The 18,586-nt window shown below is 35.4% G+C and overlaps 1 protein-coding gene across 16 annotated transcripts in view; it reads right to left on the bottom strand.

The window, feature by feature from the left end:
* Positions 1-18,586, bottom strand: part of PSD3 (pleckstrin and Sec7 domain containing 3) — a 560,140-nt gene that overhangs the window by 280,838 nt on the left and 260,716 nt on the right. For all 16 annotated transcript variants that reach the window (XM_082444219.1, XM_082444218.1, XM_082444220.1 and 13 more), the window contains one exon: positions 16,039-16,097. In XM_082444219.1, coding sequence (XP_082300345.1) covers positions 16,039-16,097 — 59 coding nt within the window. The remainder of the gene's footprint in view (positions 1-16,038; positions 16,098-18,586) is intronic.

Here is an 18,586-nt window from a genome sequence, read left to right as displayed (position 1 = left end):
AGACATTTGTCAATGTTGTTGACCTTTCAAAGAAAAACTTCTAGTTTCATTAAAATATTTATTGTTTTTCTATTCTCTATTTATTTCTTCTCTAAATTATTTCCTTCCTTCTGGTTTCTTTGGGTTTAGTTTGCTTTATTTTTGTTTCTTATACTGGAAGGGTAGGTTATTGCTTTGAGATCATTCTTCTTTTTTAATATAAGCAATTACAGCAACAAATATGCCACTTAGCAATGCTTGAGCTGCATCTCATACGTTTTATGCTGCATTTAATTTTCATTTGTCTCAGAGTAGTTTTTAATTTCCCTTGTGAATTTCATCTTTGGCCCATAGTTATTTAGGAATGTATTGTTCAATTTCCACAAATTTCACTCTGTTAATGACATAATTCCATTCCATTGTACTCAGTGAACATACTTTGTATATTTTCACTCCTTTTCAACTTACTGAGACTTACTTTTTGTTCTATCTTGGAAAATATTCCATGTGTACTTGAAAAGAACACGTATTTTGCTGCTGCTGAGCAGAGTGTGCTACAGAGTGTGCTTTGTTGATTTCTGCCTAGTTATTCTAAAGATAATTGTAAGTAGGGTACTGAAGTCTCAAACTATTGTTGTTAAATTGTCTATTTCTCCCTTTAATTCTTCCCCCCCCACCAGCTTTACTGACATATAGCCAACATGTAACATTGTGTGAGTTTAAGGTGTCCAAAGTGATGTTTTTATACACATGTATAGCAAATTGATTACAGTAAGGTTAGTTAACACAGCCATCACCTCACATAGTTACCTTTGGTGTGTGTGTGTGATGAGAACTTTTAAAATCTACTCTCTTAGCAACTTACAAGTACACAATACAGTATCATTAACTGCACCATGCTGCACCATCTCCAGAACACATTCATCTTATAACTGGAGGTTTGCAAGCTTTGACCACCTTTACCTATTTCCTCCACCCTGCAGCCCCTGGCAATCACCAATCTACTCTCTGTTTCTATGACTGTGTTTTCTTTCTTTTCTCCCAGCTTTATTGATATAATTGACATATAACATTCTATAAGTTTAAGGTGTCCAACATAATGATTTAACATATGTACATGTAGCAAAATGATTGCCACAATAAGATTAACACATACAGCTCTCCACATATTTATATGTTTGTGTGTGTGGTGACAACTTTGAAGATCTTTTCTTAACAACTTCCAAATATACAATACGGTGCTGTTAACTGTAGTCATCATGCTGTGCATTATTAGATCCTGAGAACCAATTCATCTTATAAATGAAAGTTTGTACCCTTTGACAACCTTCACCCACTTCCCCCACACATACCTGATCTTGGCAACCACCAATTTGCTCTGTTTCTATATGTGTGCATTTTCTTTCTGGATTCCACATATAAATGAGATCATACAATATTTGTCTTTCTCTGACTTATTTCACTAGAATAATGCCCTCAAGGTTCATCCACGTTGTCACAAACAGTAGGATTTCCTTCTATTTTATGGCTGAATAATATTTCATTGTGTGTGTATCTATCTATCTACTTACTTACCTGTTTATCTAACTCACATTTTCTTTACCCATTCATCTGCAGATGGACACTTAAGTTGTTTTCATGCCTTGGTATTGTAAATAACGCTGCAGTGAACAGAGGAGTGTGGGTATCTTTTAGAGATGGTGATTTCATTTCCTTTGACTATATACCCAGAACTGGGACTGCTGGATTATATGGTAGTTCTATTTTAATTATGAGAAACCGCCATACTGTTTTCCATATATGGCTTGTATCAAGTTACATTCCCACCAAAAGTACACAAGGGCTCCCTTTTCTCCATATCCTTGCCAGCACTTGTTAACTGTTGTTTTTTTGAGAACAGCCATTCTAACAGGTGTGAAGAGATAGCTCATTGTGAGGTGATAACTCACTGCAGTTTTGATTTGTACTTCCCTGATGATTAATAATGATGAGCATCTTTTCATGTACCTGTTGGCCATGTGTATATCTTCCTTGGAAAAATTCAGTTTCTTTGCCCATTTAATCAGATTATTATTATTGTTAGTGAGTTGTATGAGTTCCTTATGTATTTTGATTATTAACCACTTAGCAGACAAACAATTTACAAATACTTTCTCGCATTCCATAGGTTGCCTATTCCTTTTGTTGATGATTTCCTTTGCTGTGCAGAAGGTTTTAAGTTTGATGTTGTCCCATTTATTAATTTTTGTTTTTATTGTTTTTGCTTTTGGTGTCAAGAGTCAAAAAACCACTGCCAAGACCAATGTCAAAGAGCTTACTGCCTATGTTTTCTTCTAAGAGTGTTATAGCTTCAGGTCTTATATTCAAGTCTTTAATCCATTTCAAGCTAATTTTGTGAGTGATATAAGGGTCCGGTTTCATTCTTTAGCATGTGGTTATCCAGTTTTCCCAACACCATTCACTGAAGAGACTATCTTTACACCACTGAGCATTCTTAGCTACCTTTTCAAATATTAATTGATTATATAGATGTGTGGATTCATTTCTGGGATCTTAATTCTGTACAATTGGTCTATGTGTCTGTTTTTATGCCAGTACCATACTGTTTTGATTAGTACAGCTTTGCAGTATAATTTGAAATCTGGGAGGTGTGATGCATATGGCTTTGTTGTTCTTTCTCAAGACTGTTTTGGCCATTTGGGGTCTTTTGAGGTTCCATACAAATTTTAGGGTTGTTTGTTCTATTTCTGTAAAAAAAAAAAAAAGCCATTAAAATTTTGATGGGGATTGCACTGAATCTATAGATGGCTGTGGGTAGTATGGACATTTTAACAATATTAATTCTTCCAATCATGAGCATGGGACATCTTTCCATTCATTTGTGTCTTCAATTTCTTTCTTCAGTGTCTTTTAGTTTTCAGTGTACAGATCTTTCATCTCCTTGGTTAAATTTATTCATAAGTATTTTATTGTTTTTGATGCCATTGTGACTGGGATTGTTTTATTTCTTTTTCAGAGAATTCATCCTTAGTGTATAGAAACACACACTGATTTTTGTATATTGTATTCTAACAGCTTTTTTTCTTTATGTGTGTGAAGTCTTTAGGGTTTTCTATCTTTAAGATCATTATCATTTAAGAAAAGAGATAATTTTACTTCTTCCTTTCCAATTTGGATGCTTTTTATTTCTTTTCTTTGCTTGACTGCTCTGGCTAGGATTTCCATTACTGAGCTGAATAGGAGTGGTGAGAATGGAAACACTTGTTTTGTTCCTGATCTTAGAGGAAAAGCTTTCAACATTTCACCACTGAGTATGATGTTGGCTGTGGGCTTGTCATGTATGGGCTTTATTATGTTGAGGTACATTTCTATATCCAATTTATTGAGAATTTTTGTCATGAAAGGATAATGAATTTTGTCAAATGCTTTTTCTGTATCTATTGAGATGACTGTATGATTTTTAACTTTTCAGTCTATTAATGATTATTGATTTGTGTATGCTGAAACACTTTTGCCTCATAGGGATGAGGCACTTGATCATGGTGTATGATCCTTATAACATGCTGCTGAATTCAGTCTGCTAGTATTTTGTTGAGAATTTTTCCATTTATATTCATCAGTGGCTTGTGATTTTCTTGTAGTGTCTTTATCTGGTTTTGGTACCAAGGTAATGCTGGCCTTGTAAAATGAGTTTGGAAGGAGTCCCTCCTCCTCTTGAATTTTTTGGAAAAGTTTGAGAAGGACTGGCATTAATTATTCTTTAAATATTTGAATTCACCAGTGAAACCATCTGGTGCTAGGCCTCTCTGTGTTGAGAGGTTTTTGATGTTGACTCATTCTCCTTACACATTATTGGTCTGTTCAGGTTTTCTATTTCTTTTTGATTCAGTCTTGATAGGTTATATGTTTCTAAGAATTTATCTATTTCTTCTAGGTTGTCCAATTTATTGGCATATAATTGTTCACAGTAGTCTCTTATCATCCTTTGTATTTCTGTGTTACCTGTTGTAATGTCTCCTCTTTTGTTTATAATTTTATTCATTTGAGTCTTCTTTTTGCCTTGGTTAGTCTAGCTAAAGGTTTGTCAATTTTGTTTCAAAAAGCCAACTCTTAGTATTACTAATCTTTTCTATTGTTTTCCTATTTTCCACTTCATTTATCTCTGCTCTTATCTTAGCTCTACTCTTTATTATTTCCTTCTGCTAACTTTGGCTTACTTTGTTCTTCTTCTAGTTCCTTGAGGTGTATTGTTAGATTGTTTGAGATATTCCTTTTTTCTTATAGCTATAGTTTGTTCTTAGAACTGCTTTTGCTCCATCCCATACACTTTGGTATGTTGTGTTTCCATTTTTGGTTGTCTCAAGATACTTTTTCATTCCTTTTTAATTTCTTCTTTGATCCGTTGGTTGCTCAGAAGTATGTTGTTTAATTTCCATGTGTTTGTGAATTTTCCAGCTTTCCTCCTATTAATGGATATCTAGTTTCATACTTTCGTGGTCTGAAATGATATCTGATATAATTTTTATCATCTTCAATTTGTTGAGACTTGTTTTGTGCATAACATGATCCTAGAAAATGTTTCATGTGTGCTTAAAAAAATATATGTATCATGCTGCTGTTTAATGGAATATTCTATATATGTCTGTCAGATCAAATTGATCTATAGTGTTGTTCAAATCCACTATTTCCTTTTTGATTCTCTGTTGGATGATCTATCCATTGGTGAGAGTGGGGTCTCCAAGCAGTATTATACAGCTGGCCCTTGAACAACATGAGTTTGAACTCCATGGGTTCACTTACACATGGATTTTTTTCAATAAATACACTGGAAAATTTTTTGGAGATTTGCAGCAATTTGTAAAAAACTCACAGACAAACCACATAGCTCACAGCCTATCATCACAGAGAAGTGTTTTTTTTTTAATGTAGCAATGTTTCTAATACTATATTATAAATGACTGTAATGCTGTATGCCATAAAAATTTTATAACAATTTATTCATTAGTGTACAGGCTAGGCTACCATGAAGCAATCTTATTGCTGCTTCTTTGTTATCAATGCATGAATCATTATACCTGTAAATAAATATGAATTTCTTTTTCACATTATCTTTTCATTTTGATGTCTGGCATTATTAATACATGTAACACCTATAGCATTTTGTACCACATAAGACAATATTGATGTAGGTACTGACAGAGGATTCACCTTATAAACAGGTGATAAGCTTAATGATAATAATAAGTTTAACATAAGAAGGAGAAAATACATTTGCTGTACTGTATTTACTGATACCACTAAGTTCATAAACTTACAGTACAGTAAATGTATTTTCTCCTCCTTATGATTTTCTTAATAACATGTTCTTTTCTCTAGCTAACTTTATTGTAAGAATAAAGTATGTAATACATACAACATACAAAATATGTGTTAACTGACTGTTTACGTTATTGGTAAGGCTTCAGGTCAACAGTAGGCTATTAGTAGTTAACTTTCGGGGAAGTTAAACATTATGTGCAGACTTTCAACTGTGCAGGGGGGTCGGTGCCCCAGCTCCCACGTTGTTTCAAGAGTCAGCTGAATCACTCTCTCACCTTTTAGCTCTGTTAGTATTTGCTTTATATGTGTAGGTGCTCTGGTGTTGAGTACATAGTCTCCCTTCCATTTGTCAGCTTTTATCCATGTATTTCAGGGCTGTGTTACTAAGTGCCTATACCTTAGAATTAGAATTGTTATATCCTCTTGGTGGACTGACCCTTTTATCATTATAAAATGTCTGTCTTTGCCTCTAGCAATTCTGGTCTTAACATACATTTTGTTGATATTAATGGAGCCACTCCGCCTGTCTTTCAATTACTGTTAGCCCAGTACTACTTTATCCAGTCTTTTACTTTCAACTTACTTATCTCTGAATCTAAAGTGTGTCTTTTGTAGACACAGTTATATGCTTTTAATCCATTTTTCTAATCTTTCATGTCCAATGCCTGGCTTCTCCCAGAGGCAGTTTCTATTGACTGCTATTCACACTATGTATGGGCCATACTTTCCTACTTCTTTGTGAGTCTCAAAATTATTTGTTGAAAACTAGAAATCTTAAATAACATAATATGGCCACTCTGTAAATCAGATTCCTTCCCCTCCCCAGCTTTTGATGTCACTGTTTGTCTACTTGCTTCTCCTGAACTAATTCTGTAAAGTCTATGTTCTTTGCTGTGTGTGGCCACTGAAGTCTCTGCTCAGTTAGCTCAGCAGTCAACCTATTACTGGACAGAGGTTCCCTAAACGCTCTGAATCAGGAAGTAGTCAGCCTGTGCCGTGGGGTTCTGCATGTGCTGAGGCTCCAGGAGGTGGTTCACAAATCTGTCTGAGGCTTCACTTTCTGCTTGTGCAAAATCTCAAAGTCAGGCAGAAGTGAGAACTTAGGGTCTTCTCAAGTTTTTCCTGGGCATGTAGACACAGATTCCCAAATATATTCAGAGCTTACCAAAGCCCCCTTTATGTATCTTATTTCCCAGCTTTTCCTTTTGAGTTTTTTGGTCAGCCTCTTGTTTGTCAGCCTCTTGTTTACCACCATCCCAGGCAGCAGTAGTGTTGAACAACTGCCACATACTCTGGGGAAAAGACTGTTCAGTGAGTGAGCACAGAGTCAGATCAAAGAAAGACAAGCTATGCAAGTGAGGATTTTCCAGGGAGCTGCCAGACAAGTCACATACACGTAATGACAATTCCCTGGGAATGGGGCTTTGAGGAGAGCTCCAAATTGCCCACTTCAGTGGATGCTAGGCTTTCGGTTTTCAAAGCTACTGTGACTGTGAGGCTATTGGTTTTCAAGATTACTCTGGAGCTGGAGAGAGGGGAATGTTTAACAGGATAAGTGAAAACACCACAAAGCTTTCTGTTCTTATGAAAATTCAGCTGGGTTTTATTTTTTTCCTCCAATAAACAGTCTTTAGATTGTTACAAGCATTCTGGTTAATTTCCAGAGTTCTGAAAATGTTTATTTTGGCCATTTTTTGCTAGTGTTCTCACTGTTTTTTGAAGGAACAGATTTTCAGATGTACTGTCATTTAGAAATCTTTCTCCCTGACTGTGATCTTTAGACCCTAATGACTAAAGACTATTTTTAATATCAATAATTAACATCCACATCAAAAATTATCTCTTTTCATAAGTTTTAATTACTTAACACAATAAAATATTTAGATGACAACTTTAAACTGGATGAGAAGCTACTAGTTTTTTCCAAATTATTTTGGAAGATTCATGAGCAGTATGTGTAAAGATCACTGAGTCAAAAATGCTTCTTTAGGACACCAGGAATTTCTATTATAAGGTGTAAATAAAACTTTCATCATTTAATTAACAATTGTTATGTTTTACAACATTTAAAAATAATGCTAAAGTCCCTGGTGTTATTTTAGTTTATAAAATCACACTCATTCTAAATTGTTTTATTTCATTTACTTGCTTGTTTGGTATTGCCTTTTGTATACTTTCACAGTAACTAAACATTGCCTATATTAGTATAAAGATATCAATTTGACTCACATGGACTTTGAAACAGTGATTAGGAAAATAGCAATTAGGGGGGGAAATGGGTATGTAAAGTCAGACCAACAAAAGATAATTCAAACACTTTGGGTCCTCCACAGTAAGGTAGTGTTCTGGGTGCAATCACCCAGAACACTTTGCCTTGATTTGTCTGACCAATGCAGGGAATAAAGATAACTAAGATACATGGCTTTCTATAGGTCAAAGATGCCCAACAACTTCTGGAATACTTGGTTAGTTGAGGTTCTTTAAATCTGCCATTTATTGTCCTCCTCTGACTCACTGGTAATTCTTCTAGGTAAGGTTTAGGAGCAAAAGCAAAGGGTCAGGTCAGTCCATTTTGTGTGTTACTGACATCAGTGTTTAAACACTCCCCAAGTTTTTATACCATTTTTATCAGGGAATAAAAATAAAATAAAGTCTTTATCATCAAGAAACAGTCCTTATGAGACCTGGATTTTTTTTTTTCTCCTTGTTATACCAAATTGTATCAAGTAATTTGAAAGACTATTATTCAAACAAATACTGTCCACTGAACAAAGCGAACTCTAATCACTGACTTTGTATCTCAACAATTCATAGGTATCAAAGACACAGTATCATGGTTCTATTCTCTTCTTCCTATTCTATTCTGTTTTCTTTTGAAATTGATTCATGACTTTGGAAAATAGTAGGCCTGCTCTGAAACAAATGCTGGCAGTTGCATGCCAAGGCAGCGTTTTCACAGAACTTTCTTATATTCTGAATTCCTTCCCATTAAATGAATAAAACATAGGGATTTGAAAAGGCCTCCTTATGCATTAAGAGGCACAAAAATTATCCTTTGAAATCAATGCAACATTTCCAATCAAATCTGAGATGCTCAATAAGTATAAATCTGTAGATCATTATCTTTAAAATCAGGAGGAATTTTTAACCAAATCTAAAATGGAAAAGCCACAAAAAGAATTCTATTTGAAATCCCAAAATACCAGGTAGGCCCAAATCTTGACTACTTAGCCAATTAAGGTACCATCCTTAATGAGACAAAATATTAATCAAAAAGTAAAAAAAAAAAAACCCAAAACTGGGGGCTCATATTCCCAAACAAATTTAAGGCTATTCTCCCAACATCATTATACTGCCATTTACAAATATATTTTCTTACAAAAGAAAGAGTTGTAAAAAAAAAAAAAAGAAAAAAAAAGAGTTGTTTTATCCATTTGTTTCCTTTTAGAGAGAAATTCTTTGATGAATTTATCATGTCTGAAAAACGTAACTCGGACACGTTTCACATTTAGAACGTTAGGTAAAAAGATCATCCTCAACATAACCCTACTATGTTTGGGGGAGGGAGTAGAAGGTTTCATACACTAAGGGGCAAGAATCTGGAAGAGACAAGTTCTGTAAACTTCTGTAAAGGACCAGATAAGAAATATTTTAGGCTTCACAGGCCATAAGGTCCCTGTGACTACTGAACACCGTCATTTTAGTTTGCAAATGTGTGTGGCCGTGTTCCAATAAAAGTTGGGAAAATCAGCGCGACCATGCTTGTGGGTCACACTTTGCCGGCCCAGTCTATGAGAAAAGGAAAAGGAGCGGCACTGGTACTGAGGACAAACCACGAGTGGGCATGCAAGCAGATTAGGCCTCCTGATGTATTCTGTGCCTTAATTTCAGGTTTTCCCTTCGTTAAAGTTGTGGCATTTTTTCCCACCCCAGCAGATAATCAACTCCCAACTTTAGTGGTAACAGACAGCAAAGGAGGAAAGTTAAGAAGAGTTTCATACTTAACAATGTCACTTAGACACCATACAAACTACAATCTAAAGATGAGCATAAGTGTGACCAAGTCTTTGCTTTGAGCATGCTTCCCTGACAACTAGGAGAATGGAACCTTCTACCAAGCTCTAGCCAAGACCTGACCCACACTCAGCCCTAAGGGGAAGCTGCTGATAGGGTGGCTATCTCAATTGCACATTCATCAGGAAGCAGCCCACAGCATATACTCTGACGGAAAGGTTGAAGAATTAGCAAAATAATCCTAAAATTTTTCATTTTTAATAGCGTAAAACATGCTTTCAGAGAAACTAGAAGCTCCCATGATCCACTGGTAAAATCTGGCTTCATAAATCTTGAGATATTAAAACACAGCAGGCATACCCTCCCACATGACAACTCCCCCTCCTGCAACATGTTACATACAGTAAGTGCTGAAAAAGCATACTACTGAGCTGGTAATTACTTCACTTCTGGAGCTGCTAAAAGCTCCTATTTTGCTTTTGTTTTGTATGCGTCTCTATCAAATAAGCTTAATTGTGCTCTGCTGCCCTCAGGTGTCCATTTTTTAAATTATACATGATTAGTTGGCAAAGCAGGATCCTTTGTAAATTTCCAAACCAGGAAACTATAGCTATAATATTCAAAGTATTCTTTCATAAACCCCAAACACAAGGCTAATGTAAGTGTTAAAAGTTCAACTTTTAGATATATTTGAAATATTACTGGGATTTTTCCTACCACTTGTGTAACACATTGCCATTGAAAAAGGAGCCAGAAATGGCATAAAGAAGAAAAAGATATATGGCAAATGAAAATAATGTTGCAACACAGTGCTTCTCAAAGTGTGGTTCAGGGATCCTGTTCAGGGTGTCCATGAGGTCAAACCTATTTTCATAATAATAAAAACGTTTTTCAGTCTCTCACAAGTTACAGTGGAGTTTTCTAGAAGCTCCATGACTTGTGATATACTGCAAAAGACAAAATGCAGAAGCAGAGAATCTAGCAGTCTACTATTAAACCAAATATTAAAGAGACTGGCAAAAAATTTTAAATGTTATTCTTTTCACTAAATTTTGTTTAAGTATAATTATTGTTCATAAAAAAGTATGTTATTCATTTAATTGGCTTATTAATACTATTTTAAATGATTTAATAAAATGTTTAAATTATCCATTTTAGTTTCTAATACGATAAATCAGATATAAGTAAAAGCTTTTTGGTGGTCCTCGAAATATTTTAAGAGTATAAAGGGATCCTGAGAACGCTGAGAAGTATTTAGTAGCAGCTTCTATCACTGCTTCATAGGAAGTAGTTTCTCTAAAATTTGAGAAGATAAAGGAAAAGACTGCCCTCATTATCAAATTACAAAGACTAACTAACCTCTACATCTAACTTGATTGTCTAGACAGGCATTAAAGAAAATAATGGGATTAGAGGTCAGAGGTTTCAGTCACCTTCCTCATCTTCATTTCCCCCTCCCTCCCCAAACTATTTGCAGGAAGAAAGAGCAAAACCTGACTTAACAGAGTTTCATCTGCTTTCCTTTATCACCATCTATGAATGAGCAGTGCAAATGTGAAAAGCTCATAATGGTCAGAAAAAGAAGGGATGAAGTGAGTGAATAATGTATCAATGAGATAATCCGAGGCCCCTAAATGAGCCCCACTGACTCAACTGATAAAAGCTATCCTTGTTGTATTTTATAAGTATGAACTGATTCTAAGAAAAGTAAAACTACCAAAAAAAAAAAAAAAAAAGTGAAGAAAGAAAGAAGGGGGGAAGGGCAGGGAGAAAGGAATGGAGGAAAGAAAAAAAGTAAAAGCTTTCATTTTGAGGAGTCATGGAAGCCAAGAAAATCCACCAGTGCATGATTAATTCTGACATGCTTAAATAAGGATTCCTATTAAAATCTCGGCAGTTGCCAATTTGACAGTGATGAGAGTCTGGTGGAGTCACTGTGGCTGGGGAGCCCCCACGAGGTGAAAGAAAGACTCCGCACCAGGGAGGTGGAAAAGAGGACTCCAAGGGAAGGAGGCTTATGGAAATAAACACCACCCACGGCTGGAAATCAGAGAGAAAAAGAGTTCAGAGCCAGGGCTGGCTCTCCTGAAGAGGACACTGAGGAAATGGGGTAGCATGGACACGAAGAGGGGTCCACAGAGAAGACAGCTCTGCAGGAGGGAGGGATGGCAGAGGCAAAACGCACTCAGAGCGGATGCCAGTTACAATGATGACGGCCGCAGACATCCATAGAGAGTCCCTGAGTTATTAAATAACTACCTAGCAACCTCATGGAGATCTGTGCTGCTTTTAAGGGTGGAAATATAAGATAGCACAATATGAAAAGTAAAAGCATTAAAAGTCTTTAATCACAATTCTTACAACAGTCATTTTCCACTTCTGATAATAAACCAAATATTTTACCCACCATTTAAAATTCTAGCATCCTAGAAAGCCAATCTACGAATTAGAAACTCACAATTATCAATGCAGTTTACAGATTGAAAAATAATGAATTCCTATGACCTATCTCAAACTGAACTACACACTACACACACCTTCTTAACATTATTCTGTTACAAAACCTATACTTTATTACTTGACTTCTTTCTTCCCCCTACCAGTATGGTATATTTGCCTTGGTTTTACCCCTTATCCAACCTATAACCCAACACCAAAAAGAGCCAGTAAAGTCCTGCCTCATACAACAAAGCCAGACTACTGAAGATGATGCACGCCAAGTATCCCAAGGACAGAGCATCTGCAGGATGCCCAGCCCGAGACAGGAAGCCACCACTCCAGAGGAACCACACCCTACTCGCTACACCCCACTCACAGGGTGCGCTGGCTCTGCCAATGCTAGAAAGCAGAGACACACCGCAGATAAAACTGCTGCTAAAAATCCCAGGCCTCAGTGTTAAAGGGTAGATTCTGTCACAAAATCTTGATTTAAAATAATGCCCTGGCTACTGCCTCTGACCATGGCCTGACCTGGGCAGCACCATCTTGTGGATCTCTTCCAACTTCTAGCTGTGACACTGGCCAACTACTGTGCCCCTATCCACCCCAGTCTCTGCTGCAACTCAGTTCTATTTCTAAAACTTCCTCCCATCTCAGGATCCAGTCCTGGTAAGAAGCTCCTGACTACTGTCTTGGCCCTGCTACCTGTCTTCAGCCTCAGCCTCAGCCTCAGATTCAGGAGGCCGAAGCTCGACTATGACTGAAGTACAAGAGAGCTACTTTTAGTTAACAGAGCACATCTGAAGGTAAGTCCAGAAAAGGAAAAGGTTTGAGTTTATTCTAAAATGATAAGTCATTTTATTCATGCCATTTCCAATAAAATACAAGGCTTTAAAAAAAAGTTTCAACTCTTTCCTTGTTGATAGTTACAATATTCAATACACCTTAGTTCCAACATAGAAAGAGAAAAATAAACCTTAGAGTTTGTTTTGATAGATATTCATCTGTATGTGCAAAAGTCTAATTTACATATAGATTTCAGATATGAAGAGGCATTTTAAAAATAAGAGATTACTTAGCAAATGTGACCACAATTATAAAATACTTATTTAATCTAAGTGAGTAAAGCACTTGCAGAAAAGTAAAAGCAAGTCCATACTATTGCTAAAATAATGATAAATCATTCATATTTTTTAAAGTAGGTTCAGAAGGGAATCACCATTCTTAGCTCCAGTGAAATGACTATAACATCTGAGCCCACTTAGTGAAAGGTGTGTAATTAAGAGACCCCCGGTGCTTTTCCACCACAGCACCTCAGTTACCTACCACCACCGCTGCAGTTAACCTGACTAAGGGAGGTTAGCCTCACCAGCACTACCAGAGTGAGATATGGCCTCTGATCCTAACCCAGATGGCAGGGAACTTGGAATGGAGTGTACATGCTACAAGTGTTTCTTTAATGACAGAATAAATTAGAAAAAAGGAAGCTAGAAAGACATTCCAACATATGACACTGTATTAGACTCACTGTATTAGTATACCTTCTACCATTGTATTACTAAAATTAGCAGGAAGAACAAAGGCCCATTCCAGTGCATTTTCAACACATCGTTCCTAAGCACAGGAAGATTCACAAAGAACAGCTGTAAGAAGTGAACCTCCCAGGTTATACCTCCCCCACTGAAAGCATGAGGATGAGCTTGTCTCAGCACTTCTTAGAAAGGTCATGCTGTTGTACTGCTATTATGACACAATGGTAGGGAAGAAAAGGAAAGTGGTTTATTGGTTCATTTCCCAAGAGGATTACTCTGGCTTTGGACTAAGTAATGAGAGGTGATGACCTAGGCAGTACAGCATAAGGAGAAGGTGAAAAGGGGAAGATGTTAGAAATAATTCACTTTATACTCTTCATGAATGATTCACTTTCAATAAGTCAGACACTAACATAATTCAGGCAATCATAATGCAAGAGAAGTTATATCCAGAATTATGAATTAAAAACTTACCACCTAGAAGGAAAATTTATTTTTAAAATGAATCCAGAGGAGGAAAAGAAGAGAAACACATTTTCACACAGTTAGTTTTTACGATAGCTACTATATATTCAACAGACTTGTAACAGCATGCATTGTATATAAGAAAAGTCTAATATACAAAACTTAAACAACAGACAATCCGAAGTATGTAGCACACATTTTAAAAAACAAACCTGAGAACTAATAATCACTAAAAACATGATTTTGAAGGCGATACAGAGAGATTTACTTGTATTCATAATTTTCTCCCTCATATGTAATTCTGCCACTATAGCCATTTGTTATTATGTAGGATAATATTAAACTGTTCATTTATATAAACTGTCTCTTATATCCTAGTTGCCAAAAAGAAGTGCGATGCATCATTTAATCTCCTTTCAATTCCTCAAATGTGGAAGACAAAAGCAAATCCAAGATCTGTGGTTCTGAACCTGTGTACAAGAGGCCCTGGGGTGCCCATGGCTTGTTTGGACATCAAGCATGCGGAGTTATCTGAATAAATAACAAACCTCACACCTTTATTTACTGTTATGCTTCAAATTATTGTGATTAATAAGACATATGCTTATGTGAAAGTATTATTAAAGCAATATTAGCTTTTTAAAAAGCAATCCAGCTTTTAATAGAAATAAATCCCCACAAATCTAGCAACTTCCATAGAAGTTCTATGACATCCTCAACCTTTAAATAAGAATCGAACTGTTACTGGATTCTTTTTTTCATTGTTACACATTTTCTCAGTCAAAAGAGACTAAATGCACAACTATCATATGTGGACGGGACCTCAAGATATCCAATGTGAAGAAGTTCCTCGTGCTGGGACGCACTGGCTTGGATTAATGTTTATATGTGGACAAGCATAATCAAAAGTGTTTCCTTCAGCTGATAGTTAGGCTAAGAAATTGAGTGGGAGGAAAAGAAGGGGACAGAGTTGCAGCTGTTATCACAAGATGAACAGAGAAGAAAGCAATGAAAACGTGCTTCACTGTTAACAGGAAAACAGAGGTTAGGACAGTACACTGACTGGTCATCCCCATATCAAGTTGAATGAATATTAGACTCTAACACTCATTTCAAGGCTCACACTGTGGGAATCCCAGTACCTCCATTTCCACAAGACATATTATCCACAAATGTCCCCTGAGAACATCTACATTTTCAGTCTATATGATCTCAGGACACATGTTACATATGCCTACAAGTCACTAACATGTTCTAAATTCACCTCCTGCAAACTGCAGAAGCAATTTCCTAGTTGAGTATTGTGAGATTTGTGAAGACGATGTTGAAATTATGATTCTATCACTGTATCTTCTCCTTCACTTTCTTGACAGTAGAACCGTTCTTCCCCCACTCAGTCCATCTTAGTGACCCCATACAGCTCCATTTTGCCTCTCTTAAAGAGGAGCACCATGTTTAAAATAAGGTGTGACCTTTTGGAATAGTAGAACAAATTAGGACCAGTATCTAACTTTTAGTTCTTGTAATGTGGTTTCTTAATTGTAAGATAAATCATATAGCAAATCAAGGGATGATCTAGACTCTTTAATTATAAGAAACATGATTTTCTCTTCAAAATAAGTGGACCTGGGACTATGAAATAATTTTTGTGCTATGTACATGTTGATCTATATTTAACTAAAACATTTTCATTTTCTCTAATATGAACAGTTCAAGTAAATGCTAAAATTCCACTTCTACGAAAGGTGAAAGTTTACATATAATTCTAAATTCTATAATTTCATCCTATACTTTAAATAGAAGATGAGACGGTAGATTACCTTGATATTTCAACTAGCAAAAGACCAGGTAAGTTGAGGAGTGTAAAAAAGTCTGAGTTTTAAGACTTACTACTATATTTAGTGAAAACATAGTCAACACTTTCAGATCTAACTCATATCCTCTTTCCACTATTCTAAATCAACCCTAGTAGCTAACCAAAAAACAAAACAAAACAAAAAACATAAGTAAAAGCTCTGTCTCTGCCATCTAGTGGAGAAAGAAGATACAGAACACACATTATAGCTAGAACAACTCCAGACGTGTAGGCATACGGAATTCACTTAAAATTATGTTCAGTGCTAGCATGTAGAATAAGTTATTTCTTTTTCCAAAGGTTTATGTTTACCTACCTGCCATGTAGAGAATGCGGTAAAGGGAGGCAGAGGATAAACACATATGAACACAAAAGCAAAGATAAGCCCAAAATATTTTGGAGCTCTGTAAGACAGCTTCACACACCTACACTTACATGGCCATGGAGATCTGTGTTAAGAAGCATCATTGCACAGGTGAGGCAATGGACTCCATCTAACAAAAGAGACAAGGACAGAAAGCATTAATTCACTATTTCCTGTTGGACTCCTCAGTATCATTAAAATAGCATACCTATGCTTAATTAAGAACCTATGAAAACGCAATACTGTGGCTAGGCAAAATTAATCATATTCATTTGGGGAAACACAAAATAGATAAAGAAAAAGTTATTAAAAGGATCTCAATGCACAGATTTGTACTCTACTGGTGATGAAGTAAATTATTCCTACCTCTGGAGGACAATGTGATAGTATATATCTAAAGCTTTGAAACAGTGTCCTTTGACACAGCAAACCTACTTCTAGGGCTTTATACTAATGAAATAAGGAGCTACCCAAAACACAAGGATATCTAAAGAAAGACTGCTTACAATGGGGAATGAGTAAATACGACCCACGTAAAACACAATTCTGTTATGTTGAAATCATTAAAAATGTGGTCCAAGTATACATGTTGAAATGGAAAGATATTTTACAATAAAGTATTACATGAAAAACACATTATATGCAGTATGATTCTATTTAAATATAATACATCTAGAATGATATATAATATAATATTAAAAGAGATTATTATCTCTGGATAGTAAAATTATAATTTTTATCTTTTTTATTTAAAGTTTCTCAATTTTCTGTAAGATATAGAAATGAAAATAAATTATTTAATACTTTTACTTTTTTTATTTTCTGGGAAGAAAGTGAATTAGGAAAGAAGCAAAAGTTAAAGAAAACCAAGATTTGCATCTTCCAATGTTTACTCTTTGGGTATTAGTTCTCTGGCTAAAAATATATAGACAGAAATAGTTATCCTTTTTCTTGCCATTCTTTAAAGGCAACAGTTAGGTTGACTGGTCCAGGATGTACAAGAGGCCCAGACAAAAGTGAAATACTGAAATAATCACTGAAGATTTAAAAATTAATATTTAGGGGAAAAACGTTACCCAAACCAGCAAGGTCATTTCACAATTATATGGAAACATCACTTTCTCTTCTTACTTTACAAAGGAAAAGAAAAAGCACTAAGAGTTAAGCTTCTCATTTCCAAACCTTAGGATTAGTTCTCCTTATTCTCTCCCTGCAATTCTCAATCCAAGTAAAGTAGACAATAGCAGTTGCAGATGCAGAAAAATCTTATTAATTTATACTAAATGTACAAAAAAGCTTGTCCAACTACTGAATTCATGAATTAAAGATAGCTTATCTTCCAAAATATGCCTCTGAGTTCAACAGGTGATTTCTCTACGCGGACTATCTCTAAGTAGATGCTACTAAATGCTTAAAAGTGTATGTATTCCAGTATTCTAAATACATATAAAACAAATTCTTGAATGTATTTATAAAACTCAGCAGCTAACTCTCAAATATCCTTATCAACAGCCAATTGAGTACACAAATCCGCAGTCCTTGTTTCACTTAGTAATGTCAACATCTTAGATTTGAAGAAGGTTCTAATAAAAACAATCCACTTCTATACCTTTCATTCTCTAGTCAAGGCCGACAGTGATACAGACAGTGAATAAATGGTCTACATATAGTCAAAGGAATAAAGACAGTTCCTATTTTACGGATAGGAATGTGACTTTAACAGTCAGTTAATTTAGCTACAGCCTGCAGGGCAGAGGCAGCAGGAGCAATCACTTTAGTCAGTATAAAGTACACTGACACAATGTTAATTGGCAATACAGAAGCTAAGAGATAATTATAATTTCTAGTGCATCTAGTCTCAGTGATTTATTCCAGAACTTGTAAGTTTATGAAAGATACTCCAATTGTAAGTGAATATGCTTGACTTCAAACCCTGAAAACTTTGCTTTATTATAAGAATTGAAACGGAGAAATGACCTCTCTTCATAGGGTATATCAAAAATTAAATAGTTTAAAATTGCTTTTTAAAATAGTATACACAAATATAGATCATTAAAATCATAAACCAGAGTCAGTGGTCAGTGCTGTAATAATGAATGTCCAAAAAAAGCACCAGAGACACACCACAAACTCCAGTGAGATTTGCAAATGTTTCCAAAACTAACTATAAAACTATACACACACTTCATCAAGAAGCTTAGAGATCAGGTGTATAGGAAGAAGAAAGAAGAAAACTAGCATTTCACTTATTACAATGCACACTGACATAAAATCTCAGTGACAAACCATGAGCAATTTAAAGAAAGTATACTGTCATACTATGGAACTGGAAAATGGAGTAAAAGTAACTAAAACAAGAGTAAAGAATATCATGCAGTCATTAAACATCATGGCTTTTAAAGAATATTTGATAACATGAGAAAATGCTCACAATGAAAGGGAAAAACAGTAGGAAACAAAACTCTGTAATGATTCCAATTTGACATAAAATATTGTACAAATAGACTAGAAGGAAGTAAATCAAACTGTTAGTAACAGTTATCTCTAGGTAATTAGAGATAACTAGATGATTTTCATTTTCTTCTGTATAAGTTTCCATATTTTCCATAATAAAATGTA

This window comes from Balaenoptera physalus (genome assembly GCF_965194825.1).
Source record: "Balaenoptera physalus genome assembly, chromosome: 21".
NCBI classification, from domain to species: Eukaryota; Metazoa; Chordata; class Mammalia; order Artiodactyla; family Balaenopteridae; genus Balaenoptera; species Balaenoptera physalus.
The sequence above is the reverse complement of the archived record's forward strand: the minus strand, read 5'-3'. Positions and strand labels throughout refer to the sequence as shown.